A 25,990-nucleotide genomic window follows, 5' to 3' on the forward strand; every position below is an offset into this window, starting at 1 on the left:
GTTTGTGCTGAGCTATTCTGGTATTGCAGAACCAGCAATGCTCAATCCCTTTTGCATCTCCATCCATGCTGCCACCCTCCAGCCCTTCTTCCCAGGTATCCCTGCATCCCCCCATCCCATCCACCTTTCTTCCAGGTACTCATCCTGTTCCATCCAAAGAATCTCCTCACTGTCCTCCTCCTCCTTTATTTGATTTTCTTTGTAATTTCCATCCACCAAACCCCAGCTGAGACAATCCAAGCAAGGATCATCAGCTTGGAGTCACAATGTGGAGCTGGTGCCTCCTGGGTGTTCCTGATGCAGAACCCCCATCCATGGGGCCAGCATCCCTCTGTCTCCATGGAAACATCCTTCCATCCCCTCTGAAGCATCCCTAAATCCCCATCCTTCATCTCCATGTGAGGATCCCTAAATTCCCATCCCTCCATCCCCATGAGCATCCCTCAATCCCCCTCTCTCCATCTACACACATTCCAAAATATTCTATCATCCACATTCCACAACATTCTTCCATTCCATTCTTCCATTCACAATGTCCTTCCAGCTCTCCATGAGAGAATCCCTCTGTCTCCACACAAAGCATCCTCCTTTCCTGTCCCTCCAGCTCCTCACCAGCATCACTCCATGTCCACAGGATCATCCCTCCATCTCCATGTGAGGATTCCTCTATTCCCATTCTTCCATTCCCATCCCTCCATCTCCATGTGAGGACTCTTCCATTCCCATCCCTCCAGCTCCACAGGAGGATCCCTCCGTGTGAACATCCCTCCTTTTCCGCATGAACATCCTTTCATCATCTCCATTTCCACATGCACATCTATTCATCCCAGGCAAGCCTCTCTCCGTTTCCCTCCATTCACCTCCATTCCAGCTCCACAGGAGCATTATTCCATCTCCATGTGAGGATTCCTCCATTCCCATCCCTCCATCTCCATGTCAGCATTCCTCCATCCTCAATCCCCCCATTTCTGTGTCAGCATCTTTCGATTCCACGTGAAAACCTCTCCATCCCCACCTCTCCCCTTCCACATCCACATTCCTCCATCCCATTCCAGCCTCCCTCCATCCCCATCCCCGCGTTTCCAAGCCAGCATCCCTTCATCCCAGGCGAGCCTCCCTCCATCCCCCTCCATCCCCGCCACTTCCCCAGATAATGAGAGCGAGTTTAAAAAACTTAAAGCCTCTTCCTGCCCGCGGTGAGTGACACAAATGGAGTTCATATTTAATCATCTGTTAACTCGTTGTCTATTATAGCTCTTTAATAGCACCAGAGATATTCTTAATGAAGCATGATTTAAGGTATTTACAGCTCTAGGACCGACAGACATCACTCACAGTGTGCAGGTAATGAGGCGTAAAACAGCTCTGGAAACCGTAAAAATGGGAGAGAGAGAGCGAGGAGGGAGAGAAAGCAGGCGAGGAGTTCGGAGCTGAATTGTTCCAGGGTTTGTTTTAAAATGTTTAGGCATTTAAAGTCATTTCAGCTTCACCGAGGTGTCTGGTAGCACCGAGTTCAGCAATTCCCACCGCTGAGAACCCCTGGCTTGCCAGGAGGGGTCTGGCCCCCCAATGCTCCCAAGCTGAAACATCTCAGGAATCACAGGAGAGAGCAGGGAAAAAGCTTTTGAGGGTCCCCAAGGGCCTTGTGGGTGCATGGGAGCAAAGCCTGGAGTTTCTGGGTGCATTTTCCCCTTTGTTTTCCCACTTGGTGGCACAGCCACCTTTGCTCACACAGGAGACACCGTGACCCTCCCCTTTGCTAGCCTGCAAATGCCCTGTGCAATGCTTTTATTTTCTTATTCTTTTCCCCCAGAAAAAATTTAAAAAAAAAAAAAAAAAAAAAAAAAAAAAAGACCCACCAGAACCCATGCCAAGTTTTGGAAAATAATTTGTGACGGAGGTGCCATTCTGCATCAAAATATTGTGTAGAAAATGTCAAATGTCACCAATCCATGTGTCCCCCCGCGTGACAGTAATTGGGCTGGACGGCTGCGCTCTGCCACCGTGGCCGCTCGCCGCCTCCTCCTCCTCCTCCTCACACTCCGCTCGGGAAATGTGTCGCTTCCGAGTCCATCCCGGCTGCCCTGCCCGCGGAGCGGGGCCGGCCGCTGTGTCCCCAGCCCGGGGACGAGTGCATGGTGCTCATTAGGCTCGAGTGGTGATAAACAACTCCTGGAGAAAGGGGGGCACAGGCCGGCGGCTCGGCAGCGGGAGCGAGTGGCTCCCGGGGCCTTGATTCCCTGGATTTGGGACATGGGACCTCATTTCCCAGTGTTTTCCCCTTGAGGATTTAGGTGGAATCCCCTCAATTTGGGGAACCCAAAGCAGAACCACAGTGGGGTCTTTGAGGAATCACAGCCTGTTGCTCCCCACCCTCCCCAAAAGTGCTCGAGGCACCATCACCTGCATTTCCAGCACCATGGACCCTTTGGAATATTTATGCCACCTTCTGTCTGGTTGTGTTGGGTGTGTGACACTCCCATTGCCATTTGATTGTGCAGAGCTTCTCAAATTCACTACAAGGGAAAACAAACTGTTCTTGCAGAGCAAATAATCCATTCCTTAAAGCATCCCAAGCCCTTAATCTGGGAGCAGACCCTTCACACACACTCCTTAACCATCCTGGATGAATCGATTTTCATTAGGACATTAGGCTGCATAAATATTTGGCCAGTGAGGGAGCCCTGAGGGAGAGCAGAGGGATGGAAATTCAATGAAGTTCCCTTCGGCAGCGGGAGCCAGGCCTGGGAGAGTTGGGTCAAGCCTTCAGCCGGTGCCACTTGTCCCCTTGGGCAAGTCCTGCGGAGCAGGGTTAATTTTGCTGACCTATTTTTTTGCCCGTGGAAGTGGCAAGGCGCAGGTGGAAAACGAGGAGGTGAAATCCTGCTGCGCTCGGCAGCTCCTTCCCAAAGCCACAACACAACTTGGTCGCAAACAATTTCTTTGCTGCCGAGGAAAGAACTGGAATTTCTCTCTGGTGAGGCAGCAGCAGCAGAATTGCAAAGTCGGTGCCTGTTTTAGAAACTTTTTAGTACTGGGGACAAGCCAAGAAAAGAGCCCAGATTGATCTCAAATCTCAGCTGGTGCTGGCGGCGCCTCCACCTCCAACTCCTGCACTGGTGGGACATGAGCTGGACCCTCCAAAAATCCCTGAGGAGAGCTTGGATGATGTTTCCCAGTGTTCTGGGTGCTCTTCCCAGCTTCCTGCCCTGCTTTGGGAGGTGGTTTTGGGGTAGACTGAGGTTTTCTGGTTTGTAATTGCATAAACCCAGCTCTTCCCTGGCTCCATCCCCCATCCCATCTCCACACCTGTGGGACCAGCCTGGATCATCTCATGCCATCAAAATCCTTCACAGCAGGATAATCCAGGCTGTGGCAATGCCAGGCTGCAGCTCCCTGGGAGGTGAAAGGGTTTTTGGCTCAGGTACCATCACAACCTCTCGATGCTGTGATTTCCTTTGGCACCTGGAGAAATTCCTTAGGAGCTGTCAAGGATGTGGGTGGCAGTGGGGCAGGTGGAAATTTCTCCTCATCCATTGAGTGGTGAGGGGCTGGTACAGGGAACATCCCATGCTCCCGGTGGGATGGGAACAGCTCGGAGGGATCCAGAGCTGGGAGGATCCAGATTGGATCCATCCAAACCTGCTTATTCCCCACGTTGGGAAGCAGGCGCTGGGCTGGGCCAGGCTGGGGCTTGGTCCATTGGCATTCCTTAGTTTTAGGATGGAATTCCTATGCCAAATCCCGGCACCATCCATCCCCCTTCACAGAATAAAGCACGTTCTAATCCGTTTTTCCTCCATGCCCTGGACAAACGGATGCCAATGGGTTGGACACACCAACACGGACACCCCTGGGCGCATCCAGCTCCGTGCCCAGCCCAAGCCGGGTATCCCCAGCAGGGCAGAGCTCTGAGGCCGCCCCGGTGCTGCCGAAAATGCCGGAGCACTGCATGTGTGCTGCTTCCATGTGCGCTGGTTTCCAAGGAAACCGCTCGCTCTACATGTGTGTCGCTTAACACCCTATTTGCTTTCATTTGGATAAGTCTTTAATTCCTGTGCAGCCCCGGCTCCGCAGGATCTGTTGAGCTCCATGTGTATCCTCAGCGCACAAAATCCCTCTCCTGCCTCTTGGAAAAGTCCCTGCCTGCTTGGAGCAAGTTTCCTAAACCTGTGCCTAATTGGAGCAGCTAATGCTTTCTGCAGGAATAACTGGATATTCGGCTGCTGCTTCCCCTCTAGAAACAATTAGCAGGGAAAACACGGAGTGCAGGGCTCTTGTCACCTGCCACCAGCTCTGCTGCTCTGGCTCCGTGTTGGGTGGAGCCCATTCCCAGGGATGTGTGGGGTGAGGCTGGGAGGTGCAGATGTGGATTTGAGTCCCTGGGAAGGCAGCAGATCCTGTTGATGGTTAAATGTCGATTTTAAGGGGTCATGGGGTGAGGAAGTGAGGAAGGGTGGCCATGGAAGGGTGACCCAGTTGGTGTCACACATCAGCCTGGAGAAGGGAAGGATCCAGGGAGAGCTCAGAGCCCCTGCCAGGGCCTGAAGGGGCTCCAGGAGAGCTGGAGAGGGGCTGGGGACAAGGGATGGAGGGACAGGACACAGGGAATGGCTCCCACTGGGAAAGGGGAGATTTGGGTGGGATATTAGGAAGGAATTCCTGGCTGTGAGGGTGGGGAGGGGCTGGGCTGGAATTCCCAGAGGAGCTGTGGCTGCCTCTGGATCCCTGGAAGTGCCCAGGGCAAGGTTGAAGCAACCTGGGGCAGTGGAAGGTGTCCCTGCCCAGTGGATGGAACTGGATGGAATTTAAGGTCTCTTCCTAGCCAAACTATTCAATGATTCCATGACACCGATAAGACACACTGGGTCCTGCACTCCAGCAGCTCCTCCATGGCCTGGGCCAAGCAGGAATGAGTGAAAGAGCTTTGGGGATGGTTTTTCCCCCCCAGAATTTTCATCCACAGCAACCCCAAGTGGCATTTTCTTCCCTCTCCTGCTTCCTCCCTTCCCTTTGCACAGCAAGATGCTGCCTGTTCTTGTACACTGGAGGAATTTTCTGATCTAAAGCCACTTTCCTCCTCTCCCAAAATCCCTGGGGCTGGTTCATGCTTGTAAAGCTGAGCAGCTCCCGTGTCACTCGGGGCTGGCTCCCGTCTGCAGCCCTGACAGCAGCTAATGCTGTTAGCCTGTGTCGAGGAGAGACTTCAGCATTAAAAACCCCCCAAATCACCACATCGGGCTGCACTGCTGCTTGCAAGCAGTTCAAACACATCTCCCCCGTGTTTGGGGTGCCTGGCACGGCCCTGGGACATCCCACAGGGGTTTTGGGGTGGCTCTGGGGGGCTGCTGCAGCCTTGGGAGCAGCGCAGGATGAGCAGCTGGGATTAACTCGGCTCGGGCAGAGCTTTGCTATCTTTAGGTGGAAGGTGAAGGATTGTGGCTCTTAGGGTGGCCGACAGGTGAGGAGAGGGAAAAATACCCCGGGGCCAGCCCGGCTCAGGGCGCTGACCCCAGCTCCTGTCCCCACGGGGGTCTGGCCCCACCGGCCCCCGGCCACGTGTGCCATCACCTTTCTAGGCCACAATCTGTCCCCAATTCCGAGCCTGCTGTTAGCTTCACTTGCACTCTATTCTCGTGTTTGCTGTTATTTTTTAACACTTTTTTTTTTCTCCCCATTTTTTTCCCTTTTTTTTTTTTTTATAATTTTTTTTTTTTTTTTTTGCATAAAAGCACTATCCTCTCCCCAGAGCCTGCCTGGAGCGAAGGCATGGTCTGTACAACTGCAATTATTTCGAAGAACAGATGGAGTGAGGAGCAGAAAGTCTGTTAATAGTAATAGAAATGCTACATGTTAACCTGGACAGCACACGATGACAGTCCCATGACTACACGTTCTGTTCCCACCAGCTGGGCTCCGAGCAGAGCCGAGAGATTCAGAAACGCCGAGCTCGGCTCCGCACCCTCCCCAAAGTTAGAGCTCAAATTCCTTCACACTTCCAGCGTAGGGTTTTTGGGTTGTCGGGCTTCTTCTCCCCCTCCTCCTCCTCCTCCTTCTCCTTCCTATTAAACACTGATTTCAGTGCTGTTAAGGAATATTGCTGCTTCTTCCCGTTTTTTTTTATTTTTTTCCATCTGGCCACAGCTGGGAGCGCGGTGGGGAGGGTGGTGGCAGCTCAGCTTCGAGGTCCTGACCTTCAGCCTCATGTGGTGAGGCCAGCATGGCCCCTTTCCCACTCTCACATCTGCAGGGTTGATGTAATTCCCCCACCCTGGATGATGCCAGGCCGGGATTTACAGAGCGGGGCAGTGGTTCGGCAGCGCTCCCGGGCGGGGCGGTTTGCCGGAGTTTGGGATTTTCTACGCAACTGTTGCAGGCTGTTGGCTAAATGGGTCAAAATCTCCTTTTTCCGGTTAAAAATGGCACTCCCCGTGGAGGTGGGGCCTGCAGGAGGTTTATGAGATATGTGGGATGCTGGGGAAAGGGGGCACAGAGGGGCTCTGGTTATGGCAACACCCCACAGGGGTTTTGCCTCTTTACCCCAACCAGAGGTTGGGAAACGGAGCAAAAAAATTGAGTCAACCCCAAGAACCTCGCTGTGCAAATCCCTGCCCGGTTTCACAAGTGCCCAGGGGATGCAGTCGCAGAGCTTCAGCTAATTCCAGTGGGAATTGCAGAGCTGAATCCCAGGGTGCTTGTGAAAGCCCAGCCCCTGGGGCGGCTGGAGCGGAGCGTGGCACCCTGACAGACGCACCTGGTGGTTTTATTTGGATATAGATCCTTTAATCTGGGTTCTTGTGGGATAATCGGGTGCCTGAGGTCCTGCCAAATCCCTGGAGATCAGCAGGTTTTCCCTCCACAGCCGCCTCCAGAGGTCACTTCCAACCCAGCTCCATCCTCAGCAGACCAAAATATCCACGTGGGCTCTGCTGGTTGCACCTTTGGGTGCTGGGCATCCTCAGTGGGGACCTAGGGCAGGATGTGAGTGTTTTCTGGAGGCTAAAGAGGTGTTATCCATAAATCCCAGCTCTTTTTACCCAATTCCATCACCCAGGAGTGGTACTTGACCCCAAGGTGCTGCTTCTTGCAGCATCCTGGGAAGGTATTTTTGTTATTTTGGGATATTTGGGATAGAGTTTGGCTTCTCACAGCCACCCCCATGGAGGATGGGGTACCCAGCTTTTCCCAAACCACCCCTGGATCCCAAAAATTCCAGAGTGGCAGCAATCCTGCCCCTCGGTGGATGTGGTGAGAGGATGGCTGGAAGCAGAGGGAATTTTCCTGGGTCACTTTTCTTTGGAGGAGGCAGAACCCACATTTTTCCTCTGGAGAGATTTGGGATTAAACCATCCCCAGGAGGTTTGTGGCCTCACCTGGTGCCACAGGGGATTTCCACCTGCTGGCAAAGAGTGGAAAAATGTGGATCTGGGGGCTTCCTGCTGTCGCCCCATGCCCACAGCATCCCCCTCTCCTCTCTTGCAGAACAAGAAATACGTCCTGGTGATGGTGGATCCTGACTCTCCGAACAGAGCCAACCCCCGGCACCGCTTCTGGAGGCACTGGCTGGTCACTGACATCCTGGTGAGTCCATGGGGTCATTCCCAAGTATGCAGGGAGGGCTGGGTTCCCATGGGGTGCAAACTCCTCCCGGTGAAATCCCTAAGGCCGAGTGTTTGCCAGAGAAATGTAAATGGTGCTGGGCGTGTAGGTAGGGAAGTGCTTCCTCAGGCTATAAAGAGCCAGGCTGGTCCAAAAATATTGCTGCTTGGGTTGTTTGGGTTTTTTTGGGTTTTTTTTCCCCTCCTTCTCTTAAGGAAGTGCTGGGAAAAAAACCCAAAAAACATTTTGCCAAGTCCCCACCACCGTTTTTCTCTGCGGAGACAGCGCGTCCTTCCAAACAGCTCCTGCTGCCGGTTGGGTTTTGTGGTTAAAAAAGTGGGTTTGGTGAAAATCTTGATTCCTTTCCTAGTTTTTAATTTTTTATTTATTTTTTTTAATTAAAAATGGTTTGAATTCAATGAGAAAACAAGGGGGGAAATGAGTTTGGGATGAATTGTGGCGCTTCCCAGCACTGTGTCCATGGGATGAGTCCTTCCCCCTGTCCCGGTGTGTCATGGCTTTGCTCCCAGAAATATTTTGGAAAAAGCAGTTTGTTCCCCTCCCGCTTGTTTTTATGTCTTCAAAAAACGAGATGTTGCAGCCCTAAATCAATCTAACTGATAATCTGGGTACTAAAGCCTAATTAAGATATCAATTAATTTGCAGCGTGCATTTAACAAGAAATATTGCGTCGTTCTCCTCTATTATTCTCTGAAATTACTGCTGAGGGCTCTTTGTACAGATACCTTAATTAGACTTTTTATTGTTAATGGGCATATTAAGCAAATTAAAACGGGATATTAATACTTTCCATGAATTCCATAATTGGCTGAAAAATAGGAAGCATTGGGAATAATTGTGGGAATTTGTGTACAGGGTTTGGGCTTTTTTTCGTGTTGTTTTGTGTTTTTATCCTTCACAGAAACCCTTCTGCATTTCTAACAACAGGGTCCTGAAAGTCTCTCATTAATTTTAATATTTACCAAACGCAAAGGAGCCCAAGCTCCTGTGTTTCCTTCTGTACACAGATCCTTCGGAGCCGTTCCCTCTTGCTAATTATTGTGGTTTTCCTTTTTTTTTTTTGGGGGGGGTGCAATATAAAATCCTTTAAGCAAAGAAGGGAAAATGTGGGATTCAAACCTCCAGCACGAATGGAAGGTGGATTTTTTTCCCCCTGGCATTTGGGTGATGCTGTTTGTGATCCCTGAGGTCAAAAATTTTGTGTCAGGCCATGAAAGAGGGCAGGGAAAAAAGGGAGATTTTTGGGAAGGAAAAGGGTTTTCCCCATCTGCCAGGGATGGGGCTGATCCCAGCCCCAACAATTCCTTAAGCTTTCTTATCACGAGATAAATACATTTATAAATATAAACACACATTTCCGAGCAGGGATTTGGCCTCGATGCTCCTGATGGTCCTTTCCAACGTGAGATATTCACTGATTCCATGCAATATTCTATATAAAACCTATATATTGATATGATCCCTATAATGATGGGATAAATATATCCCCTCTATCTCCCGTGGGTGTGTGTATATGTATCTCTCCTCTACACTCACAGAAAAGCATATAAATCCCCCAAATCCCATGAACACACAATGAAACTACCCAAAAATCATACCCATCCCATGAGGACACTGAGACAAAACCACCTCAGCTCAGTCCCCGTGGCTGGGGCTGCAGTGGGGGGGTCCTGACGTGTCCCGCCGAGGCTGCAGGCAGAGTTTTCCCAATCCCCCAGCCCCAAATCCGAGTGCGGAGCCTGCGGGCTCAGCCACATGGTGTCTCGTTGAGATGCAGATCCTTGGGGGAATATGGAAGTCTTGGCTCCGAGGAGCTTCAGCTGACAGCCTTATTTGCACACTGGCTCTAAAATAACCGTGTAGGCTTTACATGACACCTTCTGTTGCTTTGGTGCAGAGAGGGGCTTGCAAGTGCCTTTCTCCGGGAGGGACGGGGTGGCCGGTGCCGTGCCGGAAGGCTGGCGGAGCCCCCGCGCCCGGCGGTGCCCCCGCGTCACCCCAGCGTCACCCAGCGTCACCCCAGCACCGAGCTGGTGTCAGTCCAGTATCACCCAGCATCAGTCCAGTATCACCCAGCATCAGCCCAGTATCACCCAGTGTCAGCCCAGCACCAAGCTGGTGTCAGTCCAGTATCACCCAGCATCAGTCCAGTATCACCCAGCAGTGCTTGGGTACCACCCCAGTATCACACACCCAGTGTCACCCCGGTATCACTCAGTGTCACCCCAATATCACCCAGCAGCGCTTGGGTACCACCCCAGTATCACTCAGTGTCACCCCAATATCACCCAGTGTGACCCGGCAATGCTTGGGTACCACACCAGTATCCCCAGCATTGCCCAGCAGTGTTTGGGTATCACTCCAGCATTGCTTGGATACAAGCCCAGTATCACCCAGCCTCCCTGAGTATCACCCCAGCCTCCCCCCGGCATCACCCCAGCATCTTACTGATATCACCCCACTATCCCCTGGGTATCACCCCAGCATCCCTGGGTATCACCCCAGTATCCCCTGGGTATCACCCCAGCATCCCTGGGTATCACCCCAGTATCCCCTGGGTATCACCCCAGCCTCCCGGGATATCACCCCAGCCTCCTGGGTATCACCCCATCCTCTCCTGGGTATCACCCCAGTATCCCCAGGGTATCACCCCACCCTCTCCTGGGTATCACCCCATCCTCCCCTGGGTATCACCCCAGCCTCCCCTGGGTATCACCCCATCCTCCCCTGGGTATCACCCCATCCTCCCCTGGGTATCACCCCAGCCTCCCCCCAGCATCACTTGCGTATGGCCCTGGCATCCCTCCGGCATCACCCAGGCTTTGCCATCCCCCAGTTTGGAGGGAAGCAGCTCCAGCAGCACTAAATGCCACTCCTGGGTGCTGCAGTACTTTGGCACGCCACCAACTTTGGGGTTTGGCTCGGGATTTGCTCTCCCAGGTGGGTTTTCTGGATGGAACATCCCATCCCCTCGGCGCCGCTCGCCGTTCCTTATCAGCCGCTGCTCCATCGCCGCTCCGATTGTCAAACACGAGAGATGCTTTCACTCCTATTCAAAATAATTTAAATAAAAATGTTGCTACAAAGTGGAATAATATCTTTTGATGAATGTTTTTAAAGCCCTTTAGGTTTTCATGGTAATTTGCAGTGTAAAATTATTTAGAGATAAGAGCCAAATTAGCTCTTATAGGCGGAGGTCGATATGTCCCGTTATCCATGGAAGCAGTGTTTAAATATAATCAGCCTTTACTCTAATGCAGCATAATTGTTCATTTGAAATAGCTTTTTTTTTCCTCTCTTTTTTTTCTTTTTTTTTTTTTTTTTACTCCATTCAATGAGTCATTAAAATATTCAAAGGATAATGCAGTGAATTGGAAATGAATTTATCACATTATCCTGTACATACTGTAGAGCATCAGGTAACCAGGCAGAGTCGGAACTGGTTTACAGCGAATCCCCGGTAAACAAGGTTTTCCATTTTGTATTCAGTGGGGAAAGAAAAAGAAGGGAGAAAATACTGCCCTTCAAATGGAAAGCTTTCCGTCTTTATTCCCCCTCCTCGGGGAGGAGGAAGGGGGAGGGCGAGAGCAGCGAATTTGTACTCCACTAAAGCCTCGCCGCTTTAACTTTATTTTTATCAAAATATGTTTGTAACAGAAAGTCGTTATGGAAACGGGTTCTGCCAGCCGGGAGAAATCCTGCGCCAGGCTGGAACCGAGCGGGACCCACCAGGCGCTGCTGCCGCCAGCACCGCTTGGATCAGCCACCAACCCCTTCCAGGGCAGGGTGCTGGGGAAACTGAGGCACGCTCTGGGGTCGGATATGGGAAGCGCATTTTGAAGCAGAGCCATTCCCACCCATCTCCCACCCCGGCTTTCCCCCCACTGTGGGTGTAGCTCCCACAGCTCCATCCCTTCCCAAGGCTTTGCAGGGCGGAGCGGGGATCCCATGGATGGGGATGGGAGCGTTTGGGTGCCGAGGGACGGTGGCACCGCTGTCCCCGGTGCTCCTGGCAGCACCACTGGCCTTCCCCGCGGTGGCTCGCCCGGCGGTGGCCACGTTTGTCACCGCGCTTGGTGTCACCGTTGATAAACAGGCTCCAGGTTGCAAGTGTCACCATAGAAACAGGTGCTGTCTTAAGCAAACAAGGGCTTTTATTAACCTTAAAAATTACAGGGTTTTTGCACAAGGGAAGGATGGAAATGGAGCTGCTCGCCCCCGCCTGTGGCCCTGTCCCCTGGCCCTGTCCTCATCCCAAAGGGACCTGTGCTCTGCAGGAAACTTTTCCTCTGTAATGCACAGGACGTGGCTCCAGCTTATCCAGAATGCTCGGATTTACCAAAAACCAGAGAGATCAGCTGTTAATTGCTGGCTGCTGCCATTCCTGCTCCTCAGCTGCTGGCTGAGGAGTTGTAGGGACACCTTGGGGACACTTGTGCTGAGCACTCCTGATCCAGGTGCACTCACCACCCCAGCAGGGGAAAAAAAGTCAGGGCAAGGAATTATTTTTAATCATTAATTAGGGAGAAAAAATCAGCTTTTGGGTACGCTGGAGACAGGGGGATTCCACATTTTGGGAGCAGCTGGAGGTGCTGGGGCAGCTTTCCTTGCCTGTGCCATGCAGCATCCATTATTCCTATGGATCCGTGGAATTGTGGGATTGCTGATCCCCGTCTCACTGGGGGGGAGAAGGGGCAGATGTAGGAGTTGGTGCTCTGCTATTGTTCTTCCTCGCTGGAGCCCTCTCGACTCTGCTTTTTGGTGATGAAACCAAGGGTTTGAAAGGGAAAGAACAGAGGGAAATGTTGGTTTAATTGATGACCTTGGCTCCTTGGAATACTCAGTTCCCTGGTGTGAGTTTCTGTCGCTGCTCGTTAATGAAGCCTTTATTAATAAAAAAAATTTTAAAAAAAAACCAAACCCAAAATAAGTAAAGAGGCTGCAGCTCAGGATTTGCACTCCAAGCTCCTATGGAAGGAATTCTTCCCTGTGAGGGTGGTGAGGACCTGGGATGGAGAAGCTGTGGCTGCCCCTGGATCCCTGGAAGTGTCCAAAGCCAGGCCATACAGGGTTTGGAGCAACCTGGGATAGTGGGAGACGTCCCTGCCCGTGGAACTGAGATTTCAGGTCCCTTCACACCCAAACCACTCTCGATTTCATGAACTTCTCATCCCGAGAAATGTTGGGAAAGAGATTCTGTGCCTGGCAGGAGGCTGTGGACTGGCAGGGATCAGTTTCTTCTCCCAGTTATCAAAGGACAAGACAAAAGTTGTGCCAGGAGAGGTTTAGGTTGGATATTGGGAAGATTTCTTTCCTGTAAAGGTTGTCCAGGGCGGTGCTGGGGTCACTATTCCAGCAGGGATTTCCAGGTGGATTTCCAAAGCTGGATCATATGGATCTTGGGGACAGGGTTTGGTGCTGGCCGTGGCAGTGGTTGGACTCGATGATCTTAGAGGACTTTTCCAACCCAAACAATTCCATGATTCCATCAGTGCTGGCCTGCTCTGTCCAGGGGGAAGTTGTGTCCTGGAATGCTGAGGGTTGATCCCACTGCTGCATCCCTGTGAGTCCCGGCATTCCCACCCCGTGGGAGCCACCAGTGCTCTCCCTGCTCAGCTCTGTGCTCCCCTGGAGTGTAATTAATGCTCCCAGGTAATTGCACTCACAAAGCTGCTGGAGAGAGCTGTCACCGAGCAATTCCCGATGGGACAGCAGGAGCTGGAAGCACCCGCGGGACCAGCAATGGCTCTGCTGAATTTTGGGAATGGCCACCCCACAGCCGGGATGCAGCACGGACAGGGAGGATGGAGAGTGTTGGTCTCACCCTTTGGGGAGCAGGAAAAAGGGGGAAAACATCCCAAGATCTCCCTTTGGAGGGAAGGGCTGGCCGGGGACACGCAGCCCCCTGGCTCATCCCTCGGGAATGCTGCTCCCTCCTCCCAGGAGCACCGGGAGCCGCGGGATGCTAGGCTCGGCTCAGAGGTGCGTTATAGGATTACTATCACGCATTATTATCATGGATCCCTGATGAACGGGGCGGTTACAGCGGCTCCGAGTGGCTCCTGGGGCTGTTTTATTCACACCCCAGCATTGTCCAGTGGCTCATCCTGACCCTGCCGTTCCCTGGGGATGGATTCAGGGTGAAACCGCAGCCCTGAAGCGTTCAGCACCCAGAAACCCACCAGGTTTTGGGGCTATTTGGGATTTTTCCACGTGTGTGTCACACTGGCCAGGAGCTACTCCCTCTGCTCCGTGTCCACAGCAAGGATCATTATCCAGATGGGAATTCAGGGGTTTTTTCCCTCCATGTTTCTGTTTCATTTAACACACAGAGGCTACTAATTTGTCACAATTCAATAAAGCTGAGGTTACAAACACTCTGGCTGCTGTTTATTTAAACGATGGTTTGTTAATTAGCTCCTCTTAACGAGGAGAGAATAAATCAGACAAATCCTACCGAAAAGCGGCAGGGAGAGATTTTGCAGATTAGTTTTACTTTCCAGCTGAGGTATTCCTGGCAGCCAAGCTCCCAGTTCCATCCCAAGCTGCCTCCCTGTGCGGGTACAGGTGTGTGAGGAGCATCGTGGCCCTGGGATGATGCTTGGCCTCACAGCATTTCTCTTACCAGGGGTCCAAAGAGGATTTTTCTGTCTCTTTTATGGCTTTTTTCTGCTGTTGGGCTCTATCCCTCCAACATGGTCACGGTGCGGGGGTGACCCTCTGGCTTTTTAGCTCTCCCTCTGTTTAATATGAGGAAGTTTGGGATGGAAACAAACATCAGATCCAGAATAAAGTTGTGCTGATGCAAGTGGGAGCTCAGGGAAGGTTTATCCATCAGCACCAACAGCACCGAGCTCCGATCCCATCACTGGCTCCACGGGGAGAACCCGGCTCCTGTCACCAACCTGTCCCACCACCATGGCAATATTTCATTTACAGCCTATAAAACCTGTCCGGGGACGGGATCTCTTACAAAACTCTTGCCTGTGTCCCCTGTTTGGGGACACTTGTGAGCATCCAGAGACCTCAGCAGCATCGCCGTGGCTGCGGTGGTGGCCGGAGGAGAGCGCTGGAGTCGGGCGCACCTTGCAGAAGAGCCACGGATCAATGATTAATCGGGCATGTGTGGTTGTGTGGGAGCGATTTGTGTTGGAGGAGGGAACTCCTACAGCACCCCGGTCATGAATCATTTGAAGAGCAAATTTGTGCAGTTACCAAGGGAACGGAAGAAAGGAAGGGACTTCCCTTGCCGAAATGACTCGCGCTCTGATGCGGCTGAGAAAATCGCTCCAAAAAAAAAAAAGGGAAAGGGAAAGGAAAAAAAAAAAAAAAAGGAGTCGAAGCTGTGACTAAGCAGCAGAAGTTATGTAAAGTGCTCGCTGGGAAGTGCAGGGGAGGGACAGCACATCCTGCCGCTGCCCACGGCGGTGGCGGGGGGCGGCCGCGGGCCCCCTTCTCTCCTCCCCGGGGAGCGGGGGCGAAGCCGCCGGCTGGGCCGGGCCCGCTGCCGCCTCTTGCCCTGGCTCAGGCAGCCGCTTACAAAGGTTGGGGGAGAGCCTCGGTGTCCCCGCGGAACGGGGCAGTGACTCCAGGCTGGGACAGTGTGTCCCACCCCGCGGTGTCACCCTCGGGCGCTGTCCCGCAGGGAGTCGGTGCCGAGGGAGTTGTTCTGGCTCCGGGCAAGGGAGGAAGTTTTGGGGTGCTTGGGGCCCCTCGTCCAGCTGGGTGCGTGGAGAGGGATTTTCCATAGGGAATAGGAGGATGTGGGAAGTGATGTTTGTGTGGGGATCATGGTGATGACCTCGCGGTGGCAAATTTGTCACGTCTCTGTCTGGACTGGAGTAGTGGCCGAGGGTGAGATCCTCTGCTCCGCTCCCCGGGAAAGGGCCAGACACTCATTTTAGGGCTCAGCATCCAAATTTAATGGTGTTCGCCCAAATTTGGGGATGGTCATCCAAAGGGGACCAAAGCATCAACCTCCCCTCCACTGCAGGGGATGCGCCGGGCACCTTCAAACTCCAGGAATTCTGTTTCCCTCGGAAAAAAGTTCCCCGGGGGCTGTGCGAGGCAGAGCAGCAAAGGCTGCGGCAGCAGCGAGATCCGCAGCAGCATCGGCGGCATCGCCGGAAGGATGCTTGGGATCTTTCCAACTTCCGCCCGGGAGCCCCCGAGCCCGGCGGGGAGCCGCAATCGCTCCCGAAAAGGGAATGCAGAGGCAGCTGCACGGTGAAGGAAAACCCTCTGCCTGCCCTCCCCTGGTGCCACAGACACCCGGTGTCTGAGCGATTAGTCACCGCCGAGGCTTCCCTCCTCCACAGCAGAGCCTGTCCCCCCACACAGGGAGCCAGCGGAATGTTTAATTGGAGTTCCTCACACCTACCCGGGGGTAGCCTGAAACGAAGTGACAGCGCCGAGCAAAGCGCTGGAGTCAGACCCTGGGAGCTGCGGGTTGCTATGGAGTCCCCGGGTTTGGATTTTAGGAGGAAAGGAAAGGAATCGTGTGGATGGGTACAGGTGGTGGTCCCCAGGGCAAAGCTGCCACGGTGATCCCGTGGGATGGGGAAGGTGCAGGGTCCTTGAGGGGTTCTGCTCCTTGATGGAATGCTCAGCCCCAAAAAGGTGTTTTGTGCCACATAAAACTATCGGGATTTGGGACTGATGAGAAACTTATGAACCTTTCCATAAGGCTTCTGGATCCTGTGTAGGGCAGGGGCAGAGAAGCTCATCCCTGGATCCTGTGTAGGGCATGGCAGGGAAACTCATCCCTGGATCCTGTGTAGGGCATGGCAGGGAAACTCATCCCTGGATCCTGTGTAGGGCATGGCAGGGAAACTCATCCCTGGATCCTGTGTAGGGCATGGCAGGGAAACTCATCCCTGGATCCTGTGTAGGGCATGGCAGGGAAACTCATCCCTGGATTCTGTGGATGGGGAAGAGGGTAAGAAATCTCCTCCTTGAATCCTGTATATGGGAAGAGGTAGGAGAACTCATTCCTTCACTCTGCAGTACTGGAATGGGTTAGGGAAACTCATCCCTGAATCCTGTGAATGGAGAAGGATAGGAAAGCTCATCTCTGCCTTCCATGCATGAGGAAAAGGGTAGGAAAGCTGATCCCTGCATCCCATGTTTGGGATGGGGTAGGGAAACTCATCCCTTCACTCTGCAGTCTGGGAAGGGGGTAGGGATCCCTGCATCCTGTGGAGGGGAGGAGGTTGGGAAGCTCAGCACAGCTGGGAGCATCCCACAGGATCCAGGCAAGGCTTTTCCTTCCCGAGGAATTTTGGAACTCTCAAACACATCAGGAAAGTCCCCGGGTGACCGTGTTCCAGGGGTGGGAAGTCCGTCCCAGGGGTGGCAGGACAGTCCCCACAGCCTGGGTCTGGATGCAGCAGGGCTGGAATTGGACCAAAGGATTCATTTTCCTGCCTGGAATTCCCAGTGAGGATTTTAAGCCCTTTAAAGCCAGTTCCTCCTCCCAGCAGGGCCAAGTGCCACGGTCAGGTTTGATCAGCCAAAGGGACAGAGCAGCACTGGGACACCCTGAAATGTTCCATATCCCCCCTCTCGTAGCAGCCCCCCACCTTCATCTTCCTCCAAAATGTGCTTGGCTTAAACTTCCAGGTGGTTTTTTAATTTAAAATGTGGAGAGTGGGGTCCCAGGACCTGAGTCCCCACCAGTGCCCCTCACCTGGGGGAGCCTGGATGTTTGCCTTCCCTCAAGAGAAGGAAATTACGGCTTCATTCCTGTCAGGAACAACTTCTTTTCCCCAAAACAGAGCAGGAAAACAGGATATCATTTGTGGTTTCATGAAAAAGTCATCTTCTTTTTTTTTTTTTTATTCTCGTCACTTTAGGTTCTATTTAAAATTTGGGTATTCTGAGATGGAAAGTTATTTCAAAAGGGCAAAAACACGTCAAACTCCAGAAAATGGTGAAATCAGTTCCATGGTGGCTTTTTTTGAATTTTTTTTTTCTTTTTTTCTTTTTTTTTTTGGAAGCACACTTCTCCCCCAAACTCCCCCAGTGCCAAACCCTGCTGCATCCTGCCCTTGCCCTGGTGCTGCTCCAGGAACATCCTGGTACCAAAATGCCATTTTCCACTCCAATCTCTCCCCTGGCTGATGGGCTGGGTGTATTCCTGAGGGATTTTCCACCCTCTGGAGCCTCTCAGTTGCCTTGAACCCGACCCCAAACCCGCGGGGGTGGCAAGGGACGATCGTTGCAGGCCCATCGATCCCTCATCGATATGGCATCGACCCTCACGGGGCATTCCCACCTTAAAAAGATCATCCGGAAGCGAGAGCTTTCGCTTGCCAGTGATTAATTAGTGTCTTGTAAACGACTCGGAAAGGAGGTAAATGCGAGAGCAATTAAATCCGCAGCGCCCGAACGCCTCCGACCCCTCGCCCGGCACATCGATCTCCCTCGGCAGCCTCTGGGGTGGGTTGAGCGGGGATTGGAGCCCCCAGCTATGGGGAAAAATGGCTTTTTTTTCCGGGCCTGGGAAGTGCTGCTGGCTCTCGGTGTAGGCGCAGCGGCCGGCTCTGCTCTCCCCTGCCGAACGCGATGGGTTCACTCCCCGCTGTTTGTGAACGAGAGGGATGGAACAAGGTAGGAAAGCGAGGGAAAACCCTCAGCTGGCTTCCCTTGATGAACTGAGCTAATTTCTCCCTTAATGGTTAGCTCCGGAGCTGAATGTGAGGCTTTCCTCCTGCACAGCAAACCCTCTCCCACACACAGACAAATAGGCTGAATATTTAATTGGAATTCCTCACACCTACAGGGTAAAGCCTTGTCAGTAGAAATATAGCCCATCGCCAGCTGGCATCCCCGCACGCCACCCACCTTCGCTCGGAAAAAAGAAATCCCTCCCCGTCCTCCCCCCTTTTCCACACACCCACGGCCCCCCCCGACCGCGGCAGGATCTGCCCCCCACTCCCGGGATGCCCTCTCGGGGATGAGGATGCTGTGGGAGGGTGGCGGGCAGCACCCGGGCCCAGCAGCTCCTGCCAGGAGCAGATCCCAGTGTCCCGTCCCCTGCCTGGCCAGTGCAGCCCCACGGAGACGCCCCCAAGGAGCCCCCCAGGGAAAGTGGGGGACCCCAGGGCAGCGCCAGGCTGGTGGCAGGGGATGGGGAGCACCAGAGGGCACTGCCGGGCTGTCCATCCGTGCCACCCGTGCCACCCAAGGGTGACGAAACGCTGGGAGAAGCGTATCCCAACCCTCGGGAGCGTGGCCGGGATGGCGGCTGGCAGAGGGATGTGGAGCCCCCCTGTTTGCCGGTCCCAGGTGGCAAAAGCATGGCTTTCACTCCCCAAAATGACTTTCCTTTCTGTCCCCACACTGTCCTGGCCGCTGTGGGGTGTGACCCATGTGGGAGCCCTGCCCTGGGGTGCCCCTTAGGGGACAGGGTCTGGAGTCTCCCTTGGGGCTGCAGGTGCTTGGAGGAACCCCCCAGTTCAGATTTTCCAGGGATGGATGAAGAGGGAGGAGGAAGGAGTCAGCCCATGATCCCCCCTGCACCAGGGGACCACCTGGTGTCAGGCAGAGAGTGGTGGCACTGTCCCTGTGGTGGCACTGTGTTCATGGTGGCACTGTCTCTGTGGTGGCACTGTCCCTGTGGTGGCACTGTCCCCATAGTGGCACTGTCCCTGTGGTGGCACTGTCCCTGTGGTGGCACTGTCTCTGTGGTGGCACTGTCCCTGTGGTGGCGCTGTGCCTGTTGTGGCACTGTCTCTGTGGTGGCGCTGTGCCTGTGGTGGCACTGTCTCTGTGGTGGCACTGTCCCCGTGGTGGCACTGTCCCCATAGTGGCACTGTCCCTGTGGTGGCGCTGTCCCTGTGCTGGCACTGTCCCTGTGGTGGCACTGTCCCTGTGGTGGCACTGTCCTGGTGGCACTGTCCTGGTGGCACTGTCCCTGTGGTGGCACTGTGCCTGTGGTGGCACTGTCCCCATGGCGGCACTGTGCCTGTGGTGACACGCATGGCCATATCCCCCCTTATCTGTGGGAAGGTCAGGGATGGGACTGTGCGTTCCCAGCTGGATGCACAGCCCGGCTCTACGAGATTTGGGGTGGGATGATGACAGCACAGGGAGAGGTGTGGAGCTGCTGGGGAGACAGGGATGTTCCATCCCGGTTCTTCCTGACCCTTGGGATCCGAGGATGGAGGAGCTGCTGGAATGGCCCTGCCTGTCCTGCCCCTGCCCCTTCCCACCTTCATCCCCTGACTCCAGAGCACCCCTGGGCAGGGAGCTGGGTTTGCTTCTCTTCCGAGGGATGTGGAACCTCTCAGAGGAGGTGGAGGAGGAGGAGGAGGAGGAGGAGGAGGAGAAAGGTGCTGGGTCATGACCCATGGGACACTCCATGCTCTGCCTTTTTTGCTCTGGACTCTGCCTGGGGGAGCAGCACTTGTATCCCACTCATCCCTCCAAAATTTCCTTTGCTTTCCCAAAGAATTGCTCTTTTCTCATCCCCCTCTTTTCCTTTCCTGCTTTTCTTCCCTCTCTTCTTCTCGTACCTCTCTCATCCCAGGTTTCAAAGACCCCCCCAATCCATCCCCTGCAGGGACCTGCCACCATCTGTGGTTTTTCTTTTCCCATTTTTTTTTCCCTCTTTTTAAAGTTTCCCGTGTCTTTGTCTTAACGAGCCAGGTTAAATATTCTGTAATCAGTGTAATAATACACCTGGACTCGCTCGCGAGATATCTGCCTTTTGTACTGCGACAGGACATTAATAGTAATTATTCTGCTTTGTAATTGGAGCTTTAAATACTAATTCAAACAGCCAGAGGAAAACCAATTAGTGCTAATTTATCTCTATGTGTTTTGGAGAGCCTGTGTCTGTCATACTGTGAAGAAATAGGTTGGTAATTAGTACAGTTGGGTGGTAGATAGAAGTAATTATCAGATTCTTTCATGTTCTTTAAAGGAAGGGAAAAAAAAAAAAGACTCTAAAGGCTGCATGACTCTTCCTTTCCGAGGAAGTTTGCACCTCGAAGGAAGGGCCCAGCCAGCGCCGGCTCTGCGCGACGATCCCGACGCTCCCGCCCGGATCCGTGGGCACCCGGTGCCTTGTGGAGCGGGATTGATCCTGGGAACGGGACAGAGCTTCCATGGCCTCGTGTGGTGGTTCAGCTCGGGCAGGGCAGGGGTGGCCTTGCAGTGACACACCAGTGACAAAGTGTCCGCGGCAGGAGGAGCTGCACCCGCGGGACAGCCGGAGGGACGGTCCTGGGGCTGCTGTGTCCAGTCCTGAGGGGCTGCAGTGAATCCGGGGAAGGGGCTGGAGACTCAGGAGAGGCTGAGGGAGCTGGAAAGGGGCTCAGCCTGGAGAAAAGGAGGCTCAGGGGGAATTTCTGGCTCTGCACAACTCCCTGATTTGTGCTGCTGAGCCGGGGGGATTTGGGATCTTATCCCAGGGAACAGGGACAGGAGGAGAGGGAACGGCCTCAGGCTGGGCCAGGGGAGGCTCAGGGTGGACAGCAGCAGGAATTTCCCCATGGAAAGGGCAGTCAGGCCTTGGAACTGCCCAGGGAGGCTTGGATCCCCATCCCTGGAGGTGTCCCAGGAGGGCCTGGAGGTGGCACAAGGTGGGGATCAGGCACAGCTTGGACTCGGTGACCTTGGTGGGTTTTTCCAAGCTGAACAATTCCATGATTCCATGATTCTGTAACCTCTGCATGTGAATCCAACTGGGTTTATTTGAGCCATAATTTCTGTTTATGAATCCCACCCTGCACTTCTGGGCCAGGCCCCACTTTCACAGAACCAACCCTGAGCATTTCAAATCCTTCAATTCCAGAATGGTTTGGGTTAGAAGGGACCTTAAATCCCATCCCGTCCTACCCCTGCCATGGCAGGGACGCCTCCCACCATCCCAGGCTGCTCCAGCCTGGCCCTGGGCACTTCCAGGGATCCAGGGGCAGCCACAGCTCCTCTGGGAATTCCAGCCCAGCCCCTCCCCACCCTCACAGCCAGGAATTCCTTCCCATACATCTGAGCTAAATTTCCCCTCTTTCAGTTTGAATCCCCTATTCCTTGTCCTGGCACTAAAATTCCTGATGAAAATTCCCTCTCCCTCTTCCTTGGAGCCCCTTCAGTCCCTCTGGAATGTGCTGGGAGGCAGGAAAGTTGCTATTTGAGGCAGATCCTCTGTGTTTGTGCCATTCCTCACAAATTTCAGCCACACCTTGTGCTTTTGAGACAGACCTTGGACATTTAGGGGGAGATATTTATGCTCAAACAACCCTCATGCCCCTCATCCGTGTCCCCAGCACCTCTTCCCGGCTTTCCCTTCGCTTCCCAGGAGGAAGCAGCAGGTTCCTCGAGGACACCCAGGCCTGTCACATGCTGCTCTTTTATTTTTCCACTTCTTGCATGAGAAGATCGCAAGGTTTTCAGCGCAGGGAGGATTTATTTGTGGTTACTTCAATCTCCCCCCCTCCGCCCAAGTTGTGCTATTAAAAAAATAAATAATTCATGGAGTAGTTGTTCCCCCCATCAGGAATTCTGGCCGAGCCAGACCAGGAGTGCAGATAAGTCTGCAGGAATTCATTAATGGCCCATTCTGTGTTTCCTTTCCTCTTTAAAACCCCAGTGGAGTTACCTTGGTAATAATGAAGTGCACGATTCCAGGAGGGAGGGAAGAGGTTCTTATTTGGATTAAACAGATTTCTCCTCCTCCCCTCTTTTTACCCCTTTTTATTCCTGCCAATTTAAGAAAAAAAAAATTGTTTAGGGGGAAGAAAAAAAAAATTATAAGCAAATGTTAAAGCTGGAAAAGAGAAAAAAAAGCACATTTTTTTCCAGGGAGGGGAGAAAATGCCTTTGGAAGTGTTCTATGCAAAGAGATGCCGGGGGGCACGAGATATCAAAGAAAATATAATACACCCAGGTTAAAACTAATGATTGCCATATAATTAGATGTGAAGCATTGTGCTATAAATGTGTATTCTTCAGCGTGCTGTGATTTTACTGTAAGAGAGAGAGAGAGAGAGAAAGAAAGACAGAAAAACACAGAACCCAGCAACATACTATAAAAAGCACTCTGTTGACTTTTCGGCTGTTTAGTATTCCTTGCCCGTACTCCCCCGGGAGTATGTAATTAGTGCTTTATGAAGAGTGCATTTAAAGCAGTTTAATATTCACCTCATTCAGTCTGAAACAATGTGATCACTGCTTAGACAAATCACTGCTCCTCACTGACATCCTCTGTCAGAACATTACCTCTGAAAAGACCTTTCAAGAGGCTCCGATGTTAATTAGTTGTCTGTCATGGATAAACAGAGCAGTGAGCAGAAGGGCTGCGCCAGGCCACAGACACATAGGGAAATACTGGGAATGCTGTGGGATTTTTTTTTTTTCCCCTTTTTCATCCTCTCTCTCTCTCTCCTCTTTTTTTTTGTGAAAATTCCTGGCTTTCTCCCCTGGCTTCGCAGAGTTTGGCGTGGCCTGGAGTGGAGCCTGGGTTTTCCCAGGGTTGGGTGAAATACTTGGGATGCTGAGCCAGGCTGGTACTGCCACAGAGGTGCTGGCAGATCCCAAATGGATCCAGGAGAATCTTCTGCTCTGGCTGGGCACCCACTGAGCTGCCCTGCTGTGCCTCAAAGTGGGAACATTCCCAGCAACATTCCAATGCCACATCCCAGTGCTGTATTCCAGTTCCATATCCCAGTGCTATAACCCACTGCCACATCCCAGTGTCATATCCCAGTGCCATATCCCAGTGCTGTATCCCAGTGCTATATCCCACTGCCACATCCCAGTGCCATATCCCAGTTCTGTATCCCAGTGCCATATCCCAGTTCTGTATCCCAGTGCTGTATCCCAGTGCTGTATAGCAGTGCCACATCCCAGTGCCATATTCCACTGCCACATCCCAGTGCCATATCCCAGTTCTGTATCCCAGTGCTGTATCCCAGTGCTATATCCCACTGCCACATCCCAGTGCCATATTCCAGTTCTGTATCCCAGTGCCATATCCCAGTGCTGTATCCCAGTGCCATATCCCACTGCCACATCCCAGTGTCATATCCCAGTTCTGTATCCCAGTGCCATATCCCAGTGCTGTATCCCAGTGCTATATCCCACTGCCACATCCCAGTGCCATATTCCACTGCCACATCCCAGTGCCATATCCCAGTTCTGTATCCCAGTGCCATATCCCAGTGCTGTATACCAGTGCCATATCCCAGTGCCATATTCCAGTGCCATATCCCAGTGCCATATCCCAGTTTTGTATCCCAGTGCCACATCCCAGTGCTGTATACAAGTTCCATATCCCAGTGCCACATCCCAGTTCCACATCCCAGTGCCACATCCCAGTTCCATATCCCAGTGCCACATCCCAGTTCCACATCCCAGTGCCACATCCCAGTTCCATATCCCAGTGCCACATCCCAGTTCCATATCCCAGTGCCATATCCCAGTGCTGTATACAAGTTCCATATCCCAGTGCCACATCCCAGTTCCATATTCCAGTGCCATATCCCAGTGCCATATCCCAGTTTTGTATCCCAGTGCCATATCCCAGTGCTGTATACAAGTTCCATATCCCAGTTCCATATCCCAGTTCCATATCCCAGTTCCATATCCCAGTGCCATATCCCAGCCCTGCCTCCCAGCCCTGTGCCACAGTACAACTTCCCAGCCCTGCATCGCAATCCTAAATCCCAGCCCTTCATCCCAACCCTTCATTCCAGCCCCATGTCCCTGTGCTACATCCCAGCCCTGAATCCTGGCCCCTCATCCCAATGCTAAATCCTGGCCCTGCATCCCAATATGACATCCCAGCCCTTCATCCCAACCCTGTATCCCAGCCCTGCATCCCAGCCCTGCATCCCAATGCTACATCCCAGTCCCAAATGTGTATCCCAGCCCTGCATCCCAGTCCTGCCAATTTTGCAGCCCAAAGTGGCTCTTTAGCCATTCCAAGAGACTCTTCCCACTTTCCATCATGTGTAAAATGTTGGATAATGGTGGTCACCTCATCCCACCTGCTCCAGGTTTTAATTTCTGAGGAAAACCCAGCAGATTTGGGGCAGTACCAGCCCTGCCATGCATCCCTCATCCCCATCCGGCCCCATTCCTGCAGGATGCTACCCCTACCACCTGTGGGCTTCCAGCCCTGGAGCTGGAATTCCTCCTTCCCTGGAGCAATTCCTTCCCTGTGTGCATCCCTGAGTCCTTCCTGTGTCCCTCTGCATGCTCCCGGTGTCCCCTGGAGGGCACCAGGTGGATCCAAGGCACAGTCCCAGGAGCTGCTCCTGGCTCTGCTCATGGCTCCTCCACACTCCATGGTGGGATGGAAGGTTTGGAGCCACGGGAATTCTGTTACCAATGGAATTTGGGAATTTGGGAGCCAAATCCAGCAAATCCAACACTTCCCAGGGCCGAGGGAGCTGCGAGCTCCTCGCTGAGGTGCTTTAGGGGCAGACAAGGCCCAGCACTATCTTTTCCCTTTGGGAAGGAGAAGACAGGGAATGCTGCTCATTCCGCTTCTGGGAATGACAGCCAAGCCTTGAAACCTGGGGTGGGCTTGGGTGGGAGCCCCCACACCCCATGAGGGGCTCCATGGCTGCATCCTCATGCACATCCCATCCTGCAGCGGGAATGCACGGAGCATCCCCACAGGACACCTTCCTGAGCCTTCCCAGCCTCCAAGCACCCTCCAGCTCAGGGTTTTCCCCCTTTCACTCCCTTTTCCAGCAGTTTGTTTCCCTGGCTCTCTTAGTCATGAAGGTGAGGCCCTGACAGAGACACAGACATCAAAAACAAGAGGTGATGAAACTCCGGGAATAATTAAGTTGCACTAAATCACCGGCCCAGGCGGAACGCTGCCAGGGAGCTCGGAAAAACTGGAGCACCACGGAGCCGAGTTATTATTAATAATCACCAGCGCCCTCATGAACAACAACCTATTTTGCACCTATTTTTTGGGAAGGGGTTGGGATGGGGAGAAAACCTCCAGCACGGCGGGCAGGAGAACGAGGTTTGCTTCTGTGCTGCACATCCCGGGATATTCCGGCCCGGATCCATCCCAGGGCTGCTGGCTGAGCCCAGAGCAAGTCTGCTCCCGCCACAGATCCTCCACGCAACCCCGGGCCTTACGTAAGGGCAGCTTTATCCGCCTTCCATCGGGGCCCGGCCTGCAGCTCCTGTTCCCAGTGTGTGGGCGAGCCACTCGCCCCGGGCTGGGAATTGCACAGCTCCTGCACCTCTGCCTCGCTCCACACATGCAAGCGGCTGCAATTCCCGATGAGCAGAGACGATAGCAGGCCAGGCCATCAGCCCTGGATTTGTAGGGTGTTTGGGATGTGTTTGCCTTGCATCCCACCAGGATTCACCCTTGGGAATGCTCGGGAAGGGCTTG

The 25,990-nt window shown here is 53.2% G+C and overlaps 1 protein-coding gene across 4 annotated transcripts in view; it reads left to right on the forward strand.

Moving 5' to 3' along the window:
* Positions 1–25,990, forward strand: part of PEBP4 (phosphatidylethanolamine binding protein 4) — a 76,419-nt gene that overhangs the window by 30,730 nt on the left and 19,699 nt on the right. For all 4 annotated transcript variants that reach the window (XM_088068416.1, XM_088068417.1, XM_005530871.3 and 1 more), the window contains one exon: positions 7,483–7,581. In XM_088068416.1, the coding sequence (XP_087924542.1) occupies positions 7,483–7,581 (99 nt within the window). The remainder of the gene's footprint in view (positions 1–7,482; positions 7,582–25,990) is intronic.

Source organism: Pseudopodoces humilis, chromosome 30, assembly GCF_049639895.1.
Source record: "Pseudopodoces humilis isolate 2021_Gansu_Grassland_sample_001 chromosome 30, ASM4963989v1, whole genome shotgun sequence".
NCBI lineage: Eukaryota > Metazoa > Chordata > Aves > Passeriformes > Paridae > Pseudopodoces > Pseudopodoces humilis.